We start from the raw sequence: 25,040 nt of genomic DNA, 5'->3' as shown, positions 1-25,040 counted from the left end.
GAATAATTAATGCACTTGAACGTTGCATAGTTTAAGAGCCATGAGCAGGTAATCTCTATTATTTTGTGGGATGAGAATTTGCCTTCAAAAGCTTTAATGGAATGTAAACATGATTAGCATCAGCAGCTCTCTGATCTGAGATCAGCAGTGCTCTGAGCCCCCAATTAGCTCAGAAGTTATGCTGAGGAAAATGAAGTGGTCACACAGTGCTTCTCTGTAAGAGAGAAGATCCTGGTAAAATTTCAGTCACTTTGGCTTATTTTGGTAATTGAGCAAGACTAAATTAAGATTTTGGTGAGAGAACTTTCAACCTTAATCAAGAAGAAAAGAGTTTTCCTAACTTCAGGGCAATGCTTAAAGGAATAGGCCTTTGATTAATTTTCTTGGCGCAATGTAATATTTTCCTGTTATTCTACATTTTATAGATGAGTTTATTCTGTTGGTCTTTTCTAGTACTTTATATATTTATGAATAGAAAGTTGGAGGTATATTTTTAAGGAGCAACATTAAAAGCCATGAAAAATTATATTATTTGCAAACCACTCTTAGGAGCAGGAAAACTGTAAAGCTATTGAGAAGAACATTCTGCTAGGAAGGATCTCTCCACTCACCCTATGATTGCTGTGATAAACGTGGGCACAATAACCTCAGTTTTCTCTCAGCAGATCAGATCTCACTATTAAAGGTCATATTTATTAGATTCATTAACTGTGACATATTTTTTCATGCTTTATGCATCCAAAATGATTGTTTCTCTGAATTATTAATATTAATAATAATGAAATACTCATCATTGTGACTTTTTTATTCCATTATTCATCTGATGATGTTTAGGTGAGAAAGGGAAAGATTGCCCTTGCATTGTCAGACCTCGTGGTTTATACCAAATCTCAGAAGTTTGTGAGCTTTGAGCATTCCCTGCAGCATCAGCAGTGTTATGAAAATAATTCAGTTGGAGAGAGTGCAGCACGAAAACTTTTAAGATCTTCAGGTAATTTCTTTTGAGTCAATCAGTTAAAAGTTACATTGGTGCTATGATTGCTTCACTGCTTAGGCATTGAAGGGTTAAAATTTTATGAAACACCTGCTGTCTGATTTTATTTGGTTCTTTGTATAACACTGTTTTAGATATGTCCTTTGCATAATATTTTTATTTCTGTTGGCTTTGGGAGGAAAACTGAAATTCAACTTTGCTTTAATTCCGTGTATTTTTATAAGAACAAATATTAACACAGTCTAAAAAATGTACGTCTGCCTTTCGATTCATTGTTTTCTGCATCAAGTAATTTAGGAATTGCAGTCAGCACTTGAAAAAGCGTGGAATAAATTTCACCACCTCCCTCCCCACCCCCATGTCTGGGCTGAGAACTGAGCGGAGTTGGCTCGGCAGTCGCCTGGCTTTGGTGACAAGTGCAGATAAGAGAGTCCTCATTAATGGGATGGATAAACCCCAGAGCAGGCAGCTTGCTCCACTGGAGCAGACCTTCCATCCCAGCCAAACTGAATTATCCAAACCATTCTGGGCTGGAGCAGCTCCATTTGGTGCAGCCTCTGCTGTTTGAGCTCCAGCTGCCTGCAGAGAGCCCCGAGGGAGCGTTAAAAGCAGAGATCACCGAGCATGACAGTGACAATGACAATGAAGGCTGCCACATGCCCACTCACTTTGTGGAGGTGATTCAGTGGCTGGCTGTTGCTAAAGGACACAAAATGATTCACATGAACACTTTCCAGTGGTAGAACAGGAAAGAAGGAACTTTATTTTCTGACCCCAGTATTTATAGATTCTCAACAATGACCAGGGATTGGATAATTAAGTTACACCTTCCCAAGCACACTGGTCGTGTGAAACGTCCATCAAAAGATGTTTCTTAGAAGGAATGTGATAAACAACTTCTGTTTATAGAACTTCCATGGGAAAGTAACTAAAGCTATGAAAACATTATCAGGTTTTAGTTTTCAGGGCAACAGCTGGCGAGGTGAATGATGCTGAACAGTGTCACAAAGTAGGATTTTCCAGCCACTGAGTCCTCTCTCTGGTTCCTCCAGCACTCTAGGAGATAGAAAAGTAGCTCTAGAACCTCTCCTCCCCCTCAATAAAACCACCCCCAAACAACAAAGCAAACCAAACTCTACCAAACAAAACCGCTAAACAAACAAAACATGAGGTGAGAGGAAAATGGAGATCAGAGAGATGACCCTGGAAATGTAGATTTTTGTTTAATCACTAAAAAGGAATCGTGCAGATAGAAGTCATCTGAAGTTTCCCACATCCCTGCAGTCAATGCTTACATATGAGAAAGGAGGGAACACTGCCAGCAGAAGGAAAAACAATGTACATGATAGTTATCTTCTGAGGCTTATATAACAAGAATTTCAGTGGCTTTTGAAAACGTGCTCTTCCCTGGTCCTAATATTATTTAGCCATTTTATTTAAACCTCCAAACAACAAACAAGCCAAGATCATCTAAAGATGATTTTTTTTCCTTTTTTTTTCATTTTGAGCTATTATAGAAGGGGGAAACTTTTGTGCAGTTTCCTGTGTCTCAGTTTCCCATGAGAATACAGTAGGCTTTAGTGTAGAAATCATAAGGTTACCCTGCAAAAAGGTGAAGAAACAGAATATTTCAGGGAAGGGATGGTTTTTGGATAATGAACTTCTTACAAAGGAATATATATTTCTTTATACAGGAATACTGTCAGATTCAAATACACACAAAATATTAAGGTTTAAAAATTAATTATTAAATGAACAAATGAATATATTTCAAAATAAAATGATGTTAAAATAGAATAAATTGGCATAATATTGTGTAAAAATATTGCTGGATCAAATTACTGTATTTTTATTATTTGTTCAAATAGGATTTCTTTAATAACAAAGGTTTTCTTACCAAGATTTTATCCTTCTGTTTATCAGCTAAAGAGTTTATTTCACATACTACAAGATTTATTACAAGAATTTACCCCAAGGGAACAAGAATGAGCTCGTCAAATTATAATCCTCAGGAGTTCTGGAATGTAGGGTGTCAGATGGGTATGTATCCTTGCAGAAACTATTGCATTCTAGGCTTTACAGATAAAGGAGTTTCTTGCTTCCTATAGTATTCTGGTGTTATGTAGGTTACGTAATTTTCCCCCAGTGGCATTATTTTAATTTTTGTTGTATAAAATTTTCCTTCAACCCACATATTCCACCAGTTTTTTCTCACTAGTAATTGTAAATATCACTTTGTGTTAAATAGCTGTTTCCTATGCCAGATATTCCATTTATTCTATTTTATTAATCTCTTTAAACTACCTCTTTGAATTGGATATTAAGAAAATCACTAATAACAAGCTCAGCATTTTTAAGTTTCCGTTACTCAGCAATGCAAGTTTCTTCTGAAGGGTCTGTGGGTTTTCAGTGGCACTCTGTGACTTGCTTAGGTGCAGATGTGAGCACAACAATTGATAGTAGTGCCAAAAATTCCCAGAACAGGATATGCTACACAAGGCAGCACTCAAACATTCCTGGTCAGCACAACATCCAGAGACAGCTGGGAGCTGCTGGGAGTCTCCAGTCTTTATTCAGATGAACATACATGTAGAATTTTAATTTCCAGTACAAAACATATTCGTTTCCTGGGCAACAAAAAAAAGTGCTAACTTCTGCTTCTTCATTGAAAGTTATTTATTTGAATTTTTTCAAAATAAGCATGGCATGACTTCTGTACCCAGCAGGCTTTGGAAAACCTCTCACCTGTAAGCATTTTGTCCTTTTTAATGGCTTTAGAGACAATTTTACCTTCACGTGTTTATTCTTCAGTTTAAAAGATTCTCAGTTCCAGAACATATTTCTATGTTTGCCTGCTAAATTTTCTTCAGCCCTAGGTAAAGTAGAGCAGAATAGTTTTTGTACCCAGGTATATATTCTGTCTTTGAGTCTTTGCCAAGGCCACCTGAGGGAGACTGTGGGGTGAGCAGGGCACTTTGCCTTAGGCTCTCGGTTTTGAGAGGTGAGAGGTGTGGATTCACCTTGTTATGTTGAAATACACACTCATCCAAGGACAGGCACAGATTTCATTCTGTCTGTAGGGCCCTGGAGCTTATGTCACCCTTGTTCCAGGCTTCCTTTTCCACTTGTTTCCTTTCTCAGCTCTCCATATATCTTCTGTGACAAGTTACTTTCTCCATCCTGACTGTTATTTTACATAACTACATAAGGAGTACAAAAATTACTATTTAGTATAAATTTGACTTGCTTCTATGTCCTCATAAATGCTTATTTGCAGTACAGATTTGGACTTGTGCTGGACTATCCAAGTATCTTCTCATCACCATACTGTGTGAAATTGGTTTGATTATGTTGTGTCCTTGTGGTTCATCCACACTTAGTGCCATGTCTGGATTATTTACCTGGGGTGCTGCCCTCCCTGTGTGCTATCATTGCTATCTAAACTATACATTGCCATTAAAAACTAGGAAGTTTGTTTCATTCTTAGAGAAAGCACTCGCCAGAGGTCCTTAATTTAAAATTGAATTAATCTCCCAGTCTTATCATACTGCAATTTACTAGTTTTCTTTCTAGCCTGTGAATCTCCACACTTATCTCTGCAAAGGATAACCATTTGTTAGATCACAGACAGCGCCAAAATCTTTCAAAATTACTACACTGGCTGTTTACTCAGAGTGTGCCTTAATGAGAAGTCAGTCTAACCATTTATATGCAAAACATATGACTTTTGGTGCATAGGGGGTTTGGGCCCCTTCCTGGAAGAATTAAAAATCTGCAGGAAGTGGTTAGATTTGCCCTCTTGGTCACTTCATTTGCATCTTCACTTAAAAACCCCTCTATTTTTCACATGGGAATAGGCTGATTAAAAACAATTCTCCACATACATTATTTCCAAGCTATGTTAGATCTATTTATTCCCTAATCTGCTTTAGATAGCTGTTTGGCAGAAATATAGCAGCTCTTCACAATGCAACTCCCAAAGTGAGGGTATCTCAGTGAATCTTCTGCTGATGTCCTTTCACTGATTTAACACAGACTTTTGATTTTTATATCTGTCCCATGTCTGTATAATTCACACACCCCTCCTGTCTGCCTGCCTTTGTGCTTTACACCCCATGCACAGAAGTGAATCCTCTAGATCCCTTTTGCAATTCCCTGAAACTCTTCAAAGGACTCTTGGATTTCTCTTTGCCACCTATTCCCCTTCTTAACTCCCTTCTCCTCCCCACACCTGCAAGCTTACATTCCTTTAACATCCATAACCTTTCTGGCTGGGCAAAGAAAATATATTAGGTTTTGTTCAAACCTACACATAACACTGCCTTCCAGGCCTCTGCATCTTGTAATTATGAGAACTGAGTTACTCCTTCACTTCCCTTAGTGATTGACTCAAAACAGTGCTTTCTTCTGTACCTTGCCAGCAATTTTCTCTGAATTGCTTGGAACATATTAACTTGGAGCAGCCTGGCACTCAGCTAAAGCAGGATGAAATGGTCCAACAGGCTCAAGACTTTTTGGGGCTGAGGACAAGACATGTAATTGTGTAAACCTAATTTCCAGAGGAAGGCAAGTTAAAAAGCTCAGTAAAAAGTACAGAGTTTCCACAAAATAGCTTTTGGATATCACTGTGTACTCCCTGTCCATTCTCTGAAAATTGAGACTCATAAGAACAGGAGGTTTTGGGAAAAAAGAGGTCTTATGGAGAAAAACCCTCACTTTTCATAGTCTGTGAAAATTAGTATGCCTCCTGCATACAACTGCAGTGAGGCACTGGAAAGAACTGGTTTGATGTATCCATGTCTCCTTTTTATTTAGGAAATAAAATGAAATGGAAAGATTTATGCAGGGAAATAAAATTCAGGACATTTATTTAAATAAACTGATATCAGTTGTTTTATATAGACTGAAAAAAACAACAAAAATCCAAAATGAAAGAAAGCCTTGGTGAAAATCATAATAAAAAAAGACTTAAATAACCTTTTGAATGTGGCATTTGGAAATGTTCTACATGTACCAAAGCACTCTGCAGGAATGACCAAAACATGCCATAACTTACAGGAGAAAACCATGGTGTTGTAGGTAGAGAATTTTATTTCAGAATATCTCATATGTGCTTTTTGGGGTGTGCATAAATTTATATGCTGCTGTGAAAGTTGTACTTGTATGATGGGTTTTTTACTTTCTGTAGGTTTTATTTTGGACTGTGACACTGAAATGCAGCTTGGCAATTTTGTCACATCTGTTTTGTGGTTCAGTCTTGTGTGCAATAATATGACAAAATATGGTAAAAAATGATGCATGAAAAGAGGAGTGATAAGGAGCTCTCTAACTAGTTCTGATTTTAACCTCTGAAGCAACCAAGGGAAAAGAAACCAACTAATTTTGATCTTGGTATGCCTCACCTGTGGAAATTAAAATGACTCAAACCTGACCCTGCTTGGGTTCTGTGTCAATAACTATATTATTGCTCTCTTCTACTGGTTTTAATAGTCCAGAAATGCCTCCTTAGGAAGTGAAACCTAGAGGACTAATTTTTTTTTTAATGTTTTCCCTTGAATTTCACTGATTTAGTCTTCACAAAGAGTGAAGTGGTACTGCTAATTCAGGTGTAGACACCTGCAAGATAGGTGGGATAATATGATTCAACATCTGAAGCTCTCCAAATGCACTCAACTTTCCTTTGGAATGGCTCCAAATGCTGGGAGTGGTTTTGAATGAAGGTTTTATGTCTCTTCTGCAGAAATGCTTCTACTGCCAGGTTTATGAAAAAGCTCTTGGGCTATTCTGCTTCTTTTTAGGCAGTTTTTGGTGTGTGTCATAGATACTGGAATTTCACTGTAAAGCAAAGAAACACTGAAATTCCATTTTATCAGTTTTTCCAGCTGTCTTCACTGCAGACAACCAATAGAATAGTAAATAATTTATGTGAAGTCTAATAAATTTTAAAGGAAGATGGGAAAAAATTGCAGGAACACAATTGTTTCTGAAGTAGTTGCTGATCTTGTTCTAAAACTTGTCAGTGACTCCAGACTAAAACAGGAGAGGGAAGCTGATAATATTCACTTTTCTGCCAAGAATCACAAGTTAAGTAAATTTTAAAAATTATTTTGGAAACATTTCAGGTGTAAAATTGGTCAAATGACAACCAAAAATACTCAGACTTACACTGAAGTGTGACTTTCAGACTGACACATTAATTAGACAGCAAAAATCAATTTAGATTTTCAGATCTGATAATTTATCAGAAATGCTTTAGGTACTTTTCCCATGAGAATCTCACAAGAGAGGATCTCTACTTAAACCCTTTGCAGATTTACTTGGACAATGGAGGACTCTTAATCACCTGACATCTCTTTTCCAGTAGGACCACTTGTAATGAAGTAGGAGCAATGTCAGCAGTTATGAACTGTGTGACTGGATTCTTCACATTTCTAATGACAGTGTCTTTAGAGCCACAGTATTAAACTGGCCCAAAGACCATACAAAAAAGACTGACTGCACATTTTAAGGATGTTATGTCATGCAGTTATGCATTTATTCAGCTCTCAGAGGAGCAGTCCCTCTTCCTACGGCAGAATCCCTCACGTTGTAAGCCATAAATCAAGCTTCTGTAGAGTGAAAACAACCATTTCAAAATGTGTAGGTGAAAAATAAAGCCAGAAGTTATCATTAAGATTAATATAATTTGGAGTCTGTTAGGGAAGAGAAAAAATACAGTTTTACTGATTTTTTTTTTTTTGCCAGGAAGAGAGGTGATACTTTTTATGCCAAAATGTATATTGTCCATATAAGCTTGCTCTGTGTTGTAGGAAAATCAATCATTATATATTTTATTTTTTTTCTGGTAGAAAAAAAAGAGGTTTTTTTTCTTTATTTTTGGTCTAGTAGACCAAAGTCCTTGCTCATAAAGTTTGTGTGGGGTCTCACCTCTTCACGGGTTTATTCTCTTTCACTTTGAAGCTCTTCCCCCCTGTCCTGTTATGCCCCTGTAAATAGTCTCGCTCCATCTTTCCTGGACTTCTGAAATATTTCTGTAAATTTGGGCAGTGATGGATTGAGTGCAGCTGTGACCTGCATGTGAGAAGAAAGCCTAGACAGTCTGTGCCCAGCTTGGAGTGCTGGTGTGGAATGAAAGCAGTGGCTTCAAATCCAATCACATTGATCATCTCATAACCAATGGCAACATTCCAGAGCATTAGGATACGCTCCTGTTTGCAATAGCATTTCCCAGGCTGGGTGGAATTCAGCTCAGATTTGGGATATCTGAGGCACAGATTTTCGTTGCATTCATTGTGAGTGGCCCACTTTAAGAGCACAGACAACTGGAAAGAGCTGAGAGCAAGACAAGAAGGCTGATAAAAGTGTGATCTATTACATCTCTTTAGATTCAAATGAGTGAGGTAAACCATGGGGATAGGAACATTGGCACTGTGAGTGCTTTCTGAATATGAGTTTTTTTGAAAGGGCATAAAATTGATACATTTTGAGATGCATTTTTAAATGGCATAAAATGCAATTAAGTAACCCATTTCAAGAAAAAATGGTGACAAATGTGTCCTTATCTATTTTAAAATCTTCCCATTTAAATGGGAAAATGCATTAAACCTTATGGTTGTGATGTAGCTGATAGAACCAGCAAGCAAAGAACAAAAAATAAAAAATTACAATTTAAAAGTCCCACTGGGAATATTAATGAGAGGCAGGATCAAAAGATGTGCAGTTTTCCTCAATGCCTTCAAATCACAGTCACAATTCTCATTTTGGTTTTACAAAGCTTTTGCTTTTAGTCCACAAATCAATTATGTCTTGAATGGTGGCACCTATAGAAGGTGCTGTGTATGAATATTTAGAGTGTCTTTAGTTCTGCAATTAGTGGTGGAACTGACTTCAGTTAACTGCTTGTGATACAGAGGTTTGGGGTCAAAAATAATATTCTTCTGTGTATTATGGATTGGCTCATCTTTTTGGAGCTAGTCTATTTCCTAACCTCAATTTGCCATATGAAGTTATTTACACCTGGGGCTTACTGGGACTGCCATGGCAGCTTTGGTACTTTGCAAGATGATTTGAGTATTCAATACTCTGATCTGAAGGGGATTTAGCCTCATGGTTCTAGGAATAGTTAAATCTGTTTTAGGTGCAGGAATCACAGTGAAGAATTGCTTTGCTCAGGTTGTTCCCCAAGCCCATGTTTTGCTGTGCTGCTTTGATTTTGATGTCAATATTAAAATTCTTCTGGTGCTTAATGAAAGGACTGAGGAGAAAATTTAATGTACACCGTGTTCAACTTCAGATGCCTTTACTTCCCCATGAAAACCATGCATTAAGATTATGTACTGCTCAGATGGTTTCATTGCAAGCTCATTTGGGTTTCTTTCCAAAATAAACTGTCAGTTTAAATCTCTCTTCATACATGCATTATATTTATACTGTTTCATAAAACAAAAGTACAAAGAATATTATTGAACAGTTCTGCTCTTGAATTCACCAAAGCTAAAATGAAACACTGGGTAGAAGTTCAGGATTGTTTGCAGAAAGATATTGCTCAGCCCAAGCTGCTGGGCATAGCTTTTAGTTTATGATCCTTGCCATTTCTCAAGAAGTGTTAGGGCTATACTGCACCTGTTTAAAAAGAAAAATTGTACATCAATGCACCATAAAGTAGTGCCCTGGGAGGCTCCAAGCAGCTATGAGCCCTGTAAACAGTTTTAGTAGAGGTTTGCATCTCAGAGAATATGACACAAAATCTCACATTTGCTTAATCACCTTAAAACTTGCAATACAAAGAAACCAGTAAGTAAATTAAAACTACTGTTCCATGCGTTTTTTAACTTGTTCTTAAGGTCAAATTAAATTAAGTGAAAACACAGTGCTGATGTTTAGAGATATCAACCCATAATAACATTGCCCTTCACTTGTGTTGCAAAAGTAATTTTCCTAATGTGATAAAATATAAAGTATTCTCGTTTGCTTGTTGCTGTTGTTACATCAGATTTTCCTGCTTAGTCGCCTATAAAGCTTGGTAAATTTAGCAATAGTCTCATTATGTGCAATCATGTAATTTGGTTCATCATGTGGAAGCTGCTATTTGAAGCTGACTGTTCGATGTGCCTAATTTCAGTTGCACTTTTAAACCCACGTATCCTGAAAGTGTGGCCTAGGACTCACCTGAGGACTGAGAGATCCTGGCTTATCTGTAGTTCAGACTTCCAGGGGCCACAGGGTTGCAGCTCCTGTAGCATCCTCTGCACAGCTTGATTCAGTGCATTAAAATATACAAGCATCATATAGCACCAAATTTGGGGCTGTTTCTGGATGATGGGTTGAGTCATAAAGAGAAAATTTTGAACCGCTACCAAAACCATACCAAGAAAATACCAACCCTGTTTAAAAAAGGCAATGGTGGGCAATGGGCAATATGAACACTCTGAAGTTTGGTTTCTGTTGTTAAAGGTAAAACAAAATTCCTGTGTATATTAACATAAAATCATGTCTTTACATTAACACTTAGATCAAAGCAGGAGTGCATGTTGTGTTTTGTTTTGGAGGCTTTTTTCATTTTGTTTGAGGTTTTTCTAGACAAGGTTTCCAGTTATTCCTACTTGCTGCATGTTGGTTCATGATGCAGAGCAATTTTAGCTAGCACAGATGGGATTTCTTTCAGATTAAACAGATGATGCACTCTGGGAGCACTTCATGTATTCCACCCATTCATTGGTTTTGAGACTACGGAACCAGAGCTCTTCAGAAGTAACCCCACCAAAAACATGTGTTTATATATCATATTATAAATATCAGGTCCATTGTACCAGCTGCTTCATTCCTATTTGTGTTGTTTGCTTGAGAATATTTTAAAATGATCATCAAAGCAGTGAAGGAATGAGTAATTTTTGCAGTGAAAACAATTTTGTGTGTTTTCCACTTGCAATAAGGATTTTTGCATTATGTCAAATGTTCATTCAATACATTCATATTATCTCCCAGGAAAATGTAATAAGGTCCTCTTTATGAATTATTATGGGTCACTTGAACTGCTTAAAGTCTTCTTTTTTCATTCCTACCAAACCATCCTTTTAAGTAAATGACTTCTTATCATTCTCTGTTTAACACATGTCATGGGTTCATAATGTCATAATTCATTGCTGATTTGACTTCTGCATTTTCTATTTGGAATGTGACAAGAAGCTCCAATGCACTGGAATAGGGGGAAATTTCATTAAACAGGTCTATTTCAATGTTGGCTTTATCTCATGAATTACAATATCCTGTTGATGAGAAGTGTGATATTTTATTATTGGTGCTGCAGCAAACTGAAAATGTTTTGAACTGCCAAGGAAAGGAAAAAATCTGTCAGGTGTATTCTTAGAATAATCACCAGTACTTGAGGATTAAGCTCCAAGAGAGTGTGTGCTCACATAAATTTAAGAACACTTTTAAAATTGCTTCTAGTTCTATAAATTTATATGTATTTTCACTGAGTATTCTAACTAAACTAAAGCTTCTTAATCTTCTGGGTGAGATGTTTTTGTGATGAATTCTGCACCATAACTAAGGTTAGATACAATCCTGAGGTTTTGACTTCTGCACCAGATCTTTGATAGCAGGTTTGGAGTGCAGGGTCTTGCTGCTGTAGAGAAACTAGGATGTGAATTCAGTTCTTGCAGAGAGAAGGATCTCTTATTTCATATTCTCCAAGGTCTAATTTAGAAAGAAAAGGGAAGAGAGGTATAGCAATGTAAAAAAGATCTATAGATTAGTTCTTAAAAGAGGGTGCAGTTCTAAAGAGTGTACTGTTTTTGTGCACAAATAATTCGTTATTGAGTATCACTTAATTTAAGGGAAATAACAGGATCCTACATATGAATTGAAAGATGTAGATATCTTAAGCTCATTTGAAATTTTTTTTAACTTTTTTTTATAAAATGTTATCAAATCTAATTCACTAAAATCAATACTGATATAATTTTACAGTGGCCTTAAACTTCCAAACACCGGGAACACAAATGGAATTGCAAGATGGAAAATTCCTGGACAATGGTGGTTGTGGCTATGTGCTGAAACCTGTATTCTTGAGGGATTGCAATACCACATTTACACCCCGAAATGTGGGAGGATACAGCAAACCAATGTCTCTGTCAATAAGGGTAAGATGACTGAAGTGTTGTTTTGTTCCATGAAAATGGGAAAGCAAATTTTATGTATTTCAGATGCAATTATTATCTATTTTTTTTCCCCATTTTATTCCTATTCCTGTTTGTTGGGAACTAATGTTTTCAACAAGATGGTAAAACTCTCACAGAGTATCAACTGCTGCTTGGGTGCTTTCCCATCTGTATTTCACTTATGCTTGCTAAAAATATGTAGGGGTTCAGAGCCTCCAGGAGACTGTAAAAATACATGATTTTTAATGATGCTGTACAAATAAATATAAATAATGTAGCTGAAAAAGGGGCCAGACAATTGTGCATGTGGAAGCTGAACTGAAAGCACAGAATTCAAATGTGCACTTTGGGTGTTATTTCTTTCACTATCAATAATACCACCTGTACTATTATAATGTTAATTGACAAATGGAAATTTTTAAAGATAAGATAGGAAGCTTTATGCTTCTTTTAAGTCTCATTATCTTTCTATGCATATATAAAAGACTATTTATAATCCTTAAATGGTATAAATAAGGGTGAAAGGAGGGATGAATTAATAAGTCTTTGAATTATTTCTACTTCTCCCAAATTATAATGTGATTGACTTCCCAAAAATACTTGAAATGCATGCCATTTACAAATAAATGATTAGATAAGGCCTTTATTTTGAGGTCAAGTAGATTTGTTATAATTGTTCACTAATTAGAAAAGTCCCTTTTCCCAATGAAAAAGTAATATTTCTGATTACACAGAATACCACTTGCATAAATGCTATTTAATTAGCATATAATTAGTGTGTAATTGCTATTTTGTTTCTTTCAGAGTAATAAATAGCAGAGATAAAACAATAGTTAGTGACAATTATAAAATACTTACATAATGCACGCACCTAATCAAGAACATTCTAGTGTCCTGACAGTGAGCATACCAATTGTGAATAGACATTGCTGGATGATTTCAGGCAGCCAGGCAAATACATCACTTATTTTAGCCCTAATTTGTATGAAGCTGGAATTAGGATGAGGAGAAACCCTGAATTGTAATGCAGGAGACAGGCAAAACCATTGTCAATGCAGAGGAAGTGTCTGAGTTTGGAAGGAGCTGGAGAAGAGAAAGGCTGTGTTTAAGATTGAGGACTTTAGACTGAGACTTCAGGCTGGATAGTGCGGGCTGCAGAGAGGCAATGGCATCCCACTGGCTGAGGGAATGAAGGGCACAGAGAGCCCCATTCATAGCCAGCAGCAAAATCCAGGAAATTGTGGTTGAAGACAAAAGCAATTTGGAGCAGGAGTCAAAGGAAAAGCAGCTTCTGCTGAAAAAGTTACTAACCAGATGAATGCAGAAATGACAACAGAAAGCAAAGATAGAAAACATCTAAAGGGCAAATCTCTCTGAACGAATGAATGAATGAACGAATGAAGAATAGAAAAATCACATAGGGCCTGATGTTACTGAATTCCTTATCCTTAACCCAATGTGCCACAATTCCCATCAAGAGGCATAGAGCCTTTGAAGCAGAAATAGGGATGTTCAAGGTGCTTCCTAAATTTTTACATCACTCTGTATGTCTGCTTCACCTTGGATGTCAAAAATTGATTTGATTTATGGATTTGGGTCATGGTGTGCTTGAAAGAACTCACTCTTTTCCCATGCCAGGGGAGGCTTAGGCTAGGTCTAGCAGTGGGTCATGCAGGCCTTGGCAATGGCCCTCAGGAAATGGCAAGGAATCTCCCATGTCCTTAGTGGGCAGCCCATCAGTGATTGCAAAGATTCCTGGTGAAGGCAGCAGCTATTCCTTAGGAAGAAAGAGCATCAGTGTTTGCCAAGCCACTGCTCTTCAGTATTTCAGGCTAGAACTTCTCTGGGGGCAAGGTGCTACAAGCACTGGAAAATATCAAAGCAAAGTGTGGGATTTGTGGGTTTTGATTTTTGGGGTGGTTGACAGGGGAATAAGAATCTCTTATGATGCTTAGGCCTGAGACCAGGATTGGGAGTCATATCTTTCACCTGTGCTTTCAGGCTTGTATATCTCTCTCAATACATGTTATATACTAATTCCTAAAAGGCTGATTACTGCACAGATGTTGACTCTTTCCTAGCTACCCTGAAATATAGATAAAAAGCAGACAAAGTTGTGACTTTCATAAATCCTGTCTTAGTCTGGGTGCCAGATTACAGGGCAGTCTGAGACAAAATTTCCTGTTTTTGGAAATTTTGGTCAAAACACATCAGGAAGCTCACTGAATGAAGAGTTTTTATCTAATACTAAGGAACACTGTGCAAGAGATGAGGCACAGGTGAGGCAGTCTGCTACATACCCTGTAGCACAATGCTGATGTCACGGTGGGTCTTGATGCTGATCCACTCCACACAGATTGGAATTCATGAGCTCGATAGCAGAAAATGTAAAAATCACTGTAGGCTGATTCCAATAGGATTATTTTGTACAGTAGCAAAATATAATTTTTATGTATAGCTATTGAATAAAAAAACCTGAAAATTATTGTTTAAAATATTATTTCAGTTATTTATTTATCTATATATTTATTTATTTATAAAGAGGGTGGTGAAACACTGGCACAGGCAGCCCAGAGAGGTTATGTGTATCCCATCCCTCTAACCATTCAAGGTCAGTTTGGACTGGGCTCAGACCAATCTGATCTAGTTAAAACATGCTCCTATACCACAATATTTCTAAAAAAAAAAAATATATATATATATAAGTAAATTAGATAGGAAGCACCATATTCTTGATTCCACTGTGTTTATTACACCAGTTTATGACTGGCATATACTTAAAGTAATTTCTTTTGAAAGCTATTTCTATTATGGTGACTATATGGCTGTGGTGAATTAGTTCGTTCTTACAGTTATTTCAATATAACTTTAATTTTCCAGCTGATCAGTGGCCATCAGTTACCACCCAGCAGCATCTCTAGGACCAACAAAGCTGACCCCACAGTGCAGATAGAAATCTATGGTGTACCAGAGGACCAAACAAGAAAGAAATCTAGTATTGTAAGAAGCAATGGTGAGCATCAGTCTGCTCCTCGAGGCTGTGAACAAAGCACAACAACATTTTATAAGGAAACACCAACTTTGCATCCCAAGGAGTTATAGAAAATGCAATTATTTCTCTCTAGACTAGGATTTCCTGGCACAAAATCTGTAGCAGAAGTTCATGCTGTGTGTGCCATGTTTCTAGACTGATAGATTAAGGAAGCACAAACACACAGCTGGGAGCACTCCCCCTTTCTAAAGGAAGGTGGAATTTTTTTTTTTTGCACACTGCTGTGGGCTCATCCTGGACAGCAGCTCAGCTCCAAAGAGCTGCTTGCTTGTTCTCCTCTAGTTGGATGGGAAGAGGGCTGGAAAGGCCAAAATGAGAAAACCCTCGGGTAGAGAAGAAGACAGTTTGATAGATAAAGCAAAAGCTGCCCACACAAGCAAAGCAAAATAAGGAATTCATTCACCACTTCCCATGGGCAGGCAGGTGTAGAGCCATTCCCAGGGAAACAAGGCTTCATTTTGGAGCTCTGAGGTTACTTGGGAAGACAGACACTGCAATTCTGAATGCCCTCTCTTCCTCCTTCCCCCCAGCTGTGAGCATGACACCATTTGTAAGGAACATCCCCTTGGCCAGCTGGGGTCAGCTGTACCACTTGTGCCTCCTCCCAACTTCCTGGGTACCCCCAGCCCCCTCACTGGGATGGGGAGGCTGCTCTGCAGTGAGAAAGACAGAAATCTCGACACTGTGGAAGCCCTGTTCAGCAATAGCTCAAACACTGGGGTGTAGTCAGTGCTGTTTGAGTCAAAAATCCAAAATGCAGCACCATAGGGGTTGACATGAAGAAAGTTAACCCTATCCCAGCCTTAACCACTTAACTTAACTTAATGACGAGGTTTTCTTAAGAAATTGCTGTAACTTCATCACTCGTCTCATTTGAAGTCTCTGGTAGGAGTAATCCCTTAATTGCTTGACAGGTGAAGTGTGTACTCTTTGTAGCTGTCTGTGAGCACTCCCTTATCTTTATAATACAGATCTTCTTGATGTCTCAGACTACAAGCTTTCTGTGATCTCATTTTGTCTGTGCCTCTGTCTTCTATGCTTCCTTTTTCTTTTTTATAGATAGCTGCTGTTTAAAATCAGCCCCTGAATTTCTTTTCCCTGTATGAACATTGCTAAAGACCAGGCAAACCCCTCCTGTTCCACATTCTCTTTTTGTATTTCTGGTCAAGTGAACGTTCTACTACCTGAATTTATTCATTTCCAACACTGTGAAAGGAGAAACTTTGACAAAAGCATGAAACTGGTATGGCTATAGGAAAATTTAAGCTGAGCAGAAGTTCTTAACCTGGCTATCCTTGTCTCATTTTTCTCTCTTTTAAGGGATGACACCAACTATCTTAGGCTTTTGCCCCACTACAGTCAGTGGGAGTTTAGTTATTTGTTTAAATGGGCACAGATACCTAGGGTAAAAGAAACTCTTTACCAGTTCAAACTAGTGATAGCAGCTTAGTTATAGAGTAGAAAAAAAAGAAATCATATTTTAATCCTGTTTCTTTTCTCCTTTAATTAGCTTTGAGCCCTAAATGGAATGAAACATTCTCTTTTAACATCCAAGTTCCAGAACTGGCAATGATACGCTTCTGCGTTCAGGATGAGATTTCTCTGTGTAACAACGAATTCCTTGGCCAGTACACTTTACCTGTGATGAGCCTGAATACAGGTAATATTTTTATGTCAACCACCTATAACAGCTCAAAAAAATCTGCAACATTCCAGGCTTTTTTTGTTACTGTAGCATTGAGAGACTTCAGCACTATGTTTATTTTCTAGAGCACGATTTTGTAACAAAATGAATAAATGGCACTCTCTGTTTTTGAAATAAACATATTCTCTGAATGCAAATCCATGATGTTGAAATCAGAACAATATTAATGGCAGGTGATTCTTCCCACTGCAGTGTTCCATTCTAGATGGAAACTGCCCAGGTGGTATTTTAATTCATTGCAAGAAGTGAGACTAGTCAGAGCTGCTATGAAGACAGTGGTTTTGTGCACTTAGATAAGTTCAAAACCCAATACCAAATTAAAACAAAATCAACCACCAAAACCCCCTCAGGTAACCTATCTGCAACTTTTCAGAGTGGAGCACAATGGTTAAAAATAGGGCAAAATATTCATGGTATTTTTCTTGCTGGAGTTTCTTTTGTTAAGCCAGTAGAGTTCCTGGAACTTTTGTAATGAAAAGGCTGCTCATAAAGAGCAGACACAGAAGCCAATAGGCCAAGGAGAAAGGCTTATGTAAAATGGCTGTTTACTACACTGGCTTTCCAAAGCCATTTCTGACAAAACAAACAGCTTTTATTAGTGAATAAAGACGGCAAGGCAAAACACTGGAGCTGGCAACAGGCACCACACCTTTTTTATTAAGCTTAACAGGATTTTAAATGGTGCATTTTTTTTCCCTCATGTTTGGAAGTCATAAAGCTGCTTGTGATTCTTAGTTGAGGCTGAGGAGTTATACAAGAAAAATGACATTACTCTTAGAGCTCAGTTGTTTTTCTACAACATGAATTTTTACACTGATAACCTTTTCGTTTCCTTTTATTTGTATACTTCAGGATAATGAAAGAACACTCAACCTAACAATTCACAATATCTGAGACAAATTCAAATATCAGGCACTGCTGCTTACAAGTACTTGCAAAATTATTGATTGAGGCTTTTTTAGATACAAATTTTCAGTGAGGCTTAATGTCTTTATAATTTTGGTTACAAATGAGGGATTCATATTTTGGAAAAGTAAGAGCAGTAGATTTCTGAGGAAACATTTTCAGTGCAATAATTAAAATTCTAGGGAGTGAGTCTAGGTACAAAAATTATAAATGATGCCAAACAAATTGCCCCAATCCCCACTTAACACAATATAAAAAAAGTAATTTGCTATCAGAATGCCCAGAGGCCATAAATAAAATGCTTCTAAGAGGTAAAGTGATAAATAATTTCAAAATTTATTACAATTTATTACAAGCATTCATTGCAATGCTTAACATTGAGATCTCTGAAAGCAGGTCTGGAACGATGGTTTTGCTTTAGGTACCCAAGTACTCTCTAAACAGTCAAATAGGAAAATAATGTTCTTGCAGAGGGAGTCACAACAAGCAGAAGACAAGGCAAGAACTGCCTAATATGCTGGAGAGTGAGCATGGATTTCAGTCTTAGTCTTCAGCATTCCAATTGCTTAAATCTGTACTACAGGACTGTCCCCAGGTCCCTAGGATTCATATCCCTGAGGTTTCCCTGAGGGCAAGTTGCTTCCAAAAGCTGAGCAGTGCTTACATCTTTTATTTTCTTTGACAGCCAGAGGGGCAAAGTTGTGCCATTTCCTCCCTCCTCTGCATTTTCTTTTGAAAGGATTCAAATCTATATCCACACTGCCTTCCTTTCCCCAGCAGCAGACTCCCAACTACCTGTAGACTCCACTGGGGAGGAATGCTCGCTGTCCAGCTGCAGCAGAATTTGATTTTCCATGTAGTGATTATGTAGCTATACTCAGAGGGGCTGAAATTGAGAAAAATTCTCTACCTGGGTGGTTAAAGGCAAATAGGAGGGGGGAGTCCTCTCTTACAGTCCCTGTGCCAATGAATCTGCCATGGTGAATACTAATACAGGACAGGAACTCAATTTTTAACTCTATTATCATGGGATCCAAGAGTAGTTAATCATTTAATGCAAATTGGGGCAATTTCAATAACAAAAAAGAAGTTTTACTTCTCTCAGGAAACTTTGTAGAATCTTCTGTTGTTAGGGGCTAGAACACAAGTCTTCAGAAATTAGTCTTAGTCTTTGAAGTGTATCTTCGGATAAGAAATCAACCAAGCCTTCCACATATTGTGTGCATGCCTTAAAAACTGATCTCAAATGTAAATTGCCTACAACCAGCTTTAATATTTGCTGCCTAGAATCTGAACCTTAAATACCAGAGGAACTTATGTGTAGTGTGACAGAACAAGGGGAAATGGCTCAAGCTGTGCCAGGGAAGGTTCAGTTGGACATCAGGGAGAATTTTGTCACTGGTAGGGTTGTCCATTATTAGAAAGAGCTGCTCAGACAGGAGGTGGAACCACCATCTCTGAAGGTGTTCAAGAAACAATTGGATGTGGCACTCAGTGCCATGCCCTGGTTCACAAGGAGGTGTTCAGTCAAAGGCTGGACTTGATGATCTTAGAGCTCTTTTCCAATCTAAACAATTCTATGATTCTGTATGAAAGAAGCAAGAAATTCCAAACCCAGGTAAATGTGGCTCCCAAAGACTCCACAGGCATCCACACACACCTAAAGAGGGATTTTGAAAACTGCAGTTCAGAACATGGATACTTCTACAAAACAGACTTACTTAAATAGCTGGAATTATTTACATATATACATAGAAAAAACACAGAATTTTTTTTAACCATAAGTGACATTGTCACTTGTTATTAAATAAGGGACATTTAGTCATATAAAGCAGTACAGGCCGGGATTTTTAAGAAAAAGTTGTTTTGTTTTCTAAGCAGGTAAGTGAATTATGTTTGAAATTGAGAACTATGGCTTTTCCAAATGCTTCAATAACCAGATGAACACATAGCTTCATGATGGCATGACCTATCTCTGATAAAGTGAATTACTCATATGAAATTAACATTTAAGAAGTCATGGTAGAAAGTCTTACACTTCACTTTTTTCTGCCTCAGCTGCACAGTGCATGGCTGCTGCAGCACCGTTCTGTAGGTGCTATCATTGCTGATTCACAAGTTCTTTCATTTGCTCTCAAAACAATGTGTGCAGCACATAACCTGGGATGTTACAATGTAAGTTTGCCCATGTTTAAATATCACTGGGCTGAAAGTCTTCCATTTGAAAAAATATCACATCCTGCAAAACACTGGGCTTTTTCACTCTGACACCAAAGATACCAGAATTGAAATACTATATATATATAAATGAGAAAAACCAGCACAAATGATATTCAGTTCTAGTATAATTTCATTTTATTTTAAAGAGCTACTTACAGAATCATAAATTATGCCTTGTTTGCATTGGTGATCATAAAAACACTCCATCATAATATTTGTGCTTGTGGTTTATACGCTAATAAAGGTGTCTTTATATTTACAGGTTACCGTAACATTCCATTGATATCCAAAGAAGGCATCAAGCTGGAACCTGCTTCTTTGTTTGTTCATATCTGGTACTATTAGTGATATCTTTCTGCACAAGAAATCATTCTGGAGGATTGCCCCCTGCTCCAATAAAATAACATCTCTAACTTCGCAACAGCCCCAGTGGCCTGATTCCCAGAGAGGCACATTCACAATGATTTTGTGAAGCCAGAGGGAATATTATGGAGGGGGTATCCCAAATAAGGGCTGCTGTCCTTGGCCCTACTGCTGTTTTTCTGTAGGAGAAGACTGGGTCTGAGAAAACCTAAGGAGCCTTGAGGTGCACAGGTCCATGGGACGTGATGAGAAACATCCACAGGTCCTGAGGAAACTGGCCTGAGCCGCGATCCCTCACTTGGGAAGTCAGGGCAGGTTGGGGAAGTTCCCACTGATGGAAAAAGTGGAAACATAGCCCACATCTGCTATCAAAATCAGCGTTGAGGGAGGTGATTTTACCCTCCTAGTCTGCTCTCAGGAGGTCCCACTTGGGAAGTTGCATTTAGCTTTGGGGCCTCCAACACAAGAAAGAGGTTGATCTTTTGGAGAGAGTCTAGAGGAGGGTCATGAAAATGATCAGAGGTGTGGAGCACCTCTGCTGTGAGGAAAGGTTGAGAGAGTTGGAGCTGTTCAGCCTAGAGAAGAAAAGGCTCCAGGGAAACTTTATAGAACCTTCCAGTAGAAGGGTATGTAGCGATTGGAAAAGGGTGGATGGCTTTAAACTGAAAGATTAAACTGTAATTTACATTTAACTGTAAATTAAACTGTAAGTTTAACTGGGTATAAGGAAGAAATTATTTACTGTGAGGGTGGTGAGGCACTGGCACAGGTTTCCAGAGAAGTTGTGGACTCCTCATCCCTGGAAGAGTTCAAAACCAGTAGGATGGGGCTCTGAGCAACCTACAAAGTGTCTCTGGCCATGGCATGGGGTTGGAATGAGATGATCTTTAAAATCCCTCCCAACCCAAGCCATTCTGTGATTCAATTATTCTATGAATGTTTAGAAACAATTAATAAACACTGAATGCTTTTGAATATTTTAAAAATTGAGTTAATGTCAGTTGAAGCTAATTTCAAATTTATGATTAATTATTGAGTGAGAATAATAATCCAATACATATAAGAGATCATGCTAATTTTTTAGGATATAAGCATGTGAATTTGGCATTTTTATTTGTATTGAACAACATCTCTTACCATTGTAGCTTTTCAAGGGGACAGGAAAAATTATACATACAATGTTCCCTTTAAATTTGGAAAAAGTGGGCTCTGACTGAATTATTCCTCTTTAGTGCCCACTGTCATTTTCTTACCTGAAAAAATAGTTTTCAGAAAAAAATTAAAATCATAAAAAAATCATATGCTAGTATTGGTACCTTTCCTTAGCTTAGTCTTGAATGTTCTGCTGCTAAAGCAAGATAAAAAAATTCATGGAGAGTTTGTAAAGAACCATATTCCTCATAGGAGCAGGGAGCTCAGGATACATCTTACCGGGAACTCAGGAAGTTGGAAACACAGTATTCCGAGGAGAACTGGAGAGTTTTAGAAAAATCAAGGGTTGATTATGTGTGTGAAATCTAGGAGGACAACTACTTGCTTAACATCAGTGTAGATCTTACCCATAAGACACAATTTTCCCATCTTCCTTTCAGAACTGAAGCATTGTTGACCTTCCACAGGACTACAGTTACACAACTAATGGCAGATTTGTCACTCAAATATGATTTTTTTTTAAAAAAGGATGTTATATCAACAAGTTTCTTTAATACCAAATAATATTGCTTAAGTTTACAGACAGTTCTGATGATAGATTTTAATGCTCTTTTTCTTTATTGTTATTCTAATGCTGTTTCATTAAATGTTGCTCTAAGATGGAAAATCAGGGCATGTGGTAAACAAGTGTTAGAAAATGTCACAGGAAATAACACTGTTAGAAAATTGCATTATAGTTTTAATAAGGAAACTGAGACAGTAGACTAAGAGGAATCTAAAATCAATATTGGAATGTAAGGTCAGGTGATTCCATAACTTTGTAAGCTGGTCTCAGTGTGTTTTCTGTGCTTGAATGACAAGGCACTTGATTTGTCTCCCATGAGACCCTATAGTACAAAAATGTTTGGTGTCCTGATCTTTGTAGTGATGATATTCTGTGTGCCAGCCAATATCCTTTGCATGTGGCGAATATTTTACAGTTTCTCACAGCTCTGAATAGATGAATAATATTAATATCCAAACAGAGTTCCCCTGACCTCCCCTTACTGAGGAGGAGCTTAGTACATCAGTTTGACTAGGGAAAGTATTTTTAGATAAAACCTGATCAAGTCCATTTGTTTGATGCTGAGAAAAACTCCAGCTTATTTTATTTCCTAACACTCCAAGTCCCACTTCAGGAGCTTTATACAACTTTCTATTCTGACGACTGCTGTGGGTGTCCTTTGGGAGAAGAAGGCAATTATCTTCACTTCTGGGATTATTACCCCTCTGTTGACCACTTTTCCACCTGGTAGGACAAATGTCAGATCTGCCCAGTATAAGGGAACTTAAAATTTACAGCAGATCAGACCACAAATCAACACATCTCCTGTGCCTTAAAACTGTGCCCCTGGCCCTGGAAAGGTTTATTTACATGGTCAGTGGGTGTGTGCAAGAGTCTGGCAGTAATGGACAGCTCATTGTGGCTGCTCATATGCCAAATGCTTAAAGAGGTGTTTAAGTGCTTCCTCAAATTAGAGAAAAACAGGGCCCATAATTAGCATCTGTGAACTTAAAGGAACCACTCATGTTCATTATTTAATATATAAATACTCTAAATCTATTCAATGCATGTGTTGACTTGAACCCCTTATGCAGCATAGGAGTGCAATGTGGGAAGACTGCTGAACAAATATCTGTGGCATCATGAGCTTAAATAAATCCCCCCTGAAAGCTCACACTCAATATAATCTCTTTATTCATGAACATCAGCTTCTCCCCCCTTCTCTCTTCACACAAATGACCAGTTATATCTGCCTCTTGGATGTCAGAATAAAAAAACAATGATACATATTGTTGACAAATTAATGTCCTGGATTAAATGTGACATTGTATCAAAACTTCTAACATTCTTTAAAAAACCCAAAGTATTGATTGGATAAGATTTAATATGAAATTTGCTGGACATCTGCAGGGAAATGTATTGGCAGGGAACCATCCCATGGTCCTCTGGTGAACTCATCACATGCAATGATGATAAATTACATCATTACCAGCATTGTTTCAACACCACCAGTGGAATTAATGGGCAAAGAATGCGGCCCCACACACTGAGAATTTAGTATTTTTACTGTACTATTTAATATTAACAAAACCAAGCCCTTCATTGCTGTCATAAGAACTTCTGCATATTGCTACAAGTCCTTAGCACGTGATTCCTTAAACTCACGCTGTCAGGAATCTGTGGCAGGAACATGGTAGCACATTTAAGACAACAGCATTATGAAATGTTAGGATATGTGCTCAGCAGATGACTGCCTATTCTCAAGGGCAACTGAGACAAAATGTACCGTGGGAAATGGGATAAAGAAACATTAGTGAGTGGGCAAATAATTGAATCATCTCGGAGAGCATTTAAATTACACTGTTTCCCAGGGAGTACCACTTTTCTTCATTGAACTGGACACTGCTCAGCTGAATGTTAACAGCTCCCACAAATGTTCCTTTGCTTTTCACAACAAGCTTCAGTACACGGCCTTGGAGCTCTGGGACTCTGTCATATACAATCTGCAATAATATCTAGTGAAATAGAAAAAAAAAATACAAGTTTGTTAATCTATTTGACAGGCAAAGCACTTCAAATAGGATGATGATTAATCCAACTTTGTGATAATTGCTTTAAACTTCCATCCAGAATAGTAAGCTATTAACCATGAGCCAAATTCACTTAACTTAGTGAATTTACCTCAGAAATACATTTGACCTTATCTAGTTTATATAAAGAGATTCTACCTTAGAATCACGAGCTTAAGCTCGTGAAATCTGATTACCATTTTAAAATAAATTTGAAACCTGTCTTGAACAATGCTTGAGAAAAAAAAAAATCAGTATTCATAATTTTCCCTGTGAAAACTGGGAAAGATTGGACCCAGTTGAGCAAATGGAAGTTACTAAATTTAGATATATCTGATACTCCAGATGTGCTGTTGATACTTCTCCAAATAAATGAGATGGTAGTTTAGCATGTCTTAAACAATTATTAATGTCTATAGATTTAAAATAGCTTTTAAATTACCTTAATATTGTGAGAACACACAGGGATAAAGTATGAAATTATAATGGTGTAGTTTCTGAATTTTAAAAAAACCCCAAATAATCTGGAGCAATAGCCTAACAAGAATAAATTGCACTTAGAACAAATTCCCATGCTTCAGTCCCTGCATTAATCAAAAACTGTTGAGCAAACTGCATGTGGGCTGATAAAAATATGAAGGAAAATGCTCTCAGAGCGGGCCTGAAAGGTAAGTTTGCTTAAGAGAAGCTCATTTAATCTAAAATTGGTATGGCTGGAAATGTTTTTGCTATTTCACTTGCAGTGGAAAAATGCTTTAAATTTTAATCTCTCTATGCCATTTAAAAAGCAAACGTGGCGACATTCTCTCACTTCAGGAGAATGGAAAACTGAAACTGCCTTAAAGTCATTTGCCTGCTTGGATTTTCCATGGA

The 25,040-nt window shown here is 37.6% G+C and overlaps 1 protein-coding gene across 1 annotated transcript in view; it reads left to right on the top strand.

Moving 5' to 3' along the window:
• LOC131586065 (1-phosphatidylinositol 4,5-bisphosphate phosphodiesterase zeta-1-like) overlaps positions 1–24,342 on the top strand; it is a 49,256-nt gene extending 24,914 nt beyond the window's left edge. The window contains exons 8-13 of the mRNA XM_058852802.1: positions 835–991; positions 2,918–3,034; positions 11,966–12,138; positions 15,037–15,169; positions 16,719–16,868; positions 20,302–24,342. Of these exons, the coding sequence (XP_058708785.1) occupies positions 835–991; positions 2,918–3,034; positions 11,966–12,138; positions 15,037–15,169; positions 16,719–16,868; positions 20,302–20,384 (813 nt within the window). The 3' untranslated portion in view covers positions 20,385–24,342. The remainder of the gene's footprint in view (positions 1–834; positions 992–2,917; positions 3,035–11,965; positions 12,139–15,036; positions 15,170–16,718; positions 16,869–20,301) is intronic.
• Positions 24,343–25,040: the final 698 nt, after the last annotated feature.

The sequence above is a fragment of the Poecile atricapillus genome, chromosome 18, assembly GCF_030490865.1.
Source record: "Poecile atricapillus isolate bPoeAtr1 chromosome 18, bPoeAtr1.hap1, whole genome shotgun sequence".
Classification (NCBI taxonomy): Eukaryota; Metazoa; Chordata; class Aves; order Passeriformes; family Paridae; genus Poecile; species Poecile atricapillus.
Note: the sequence above shows the minus strand (reverse complement) of the source record. Positions and strands in the feature narration are given on the sequence as shown.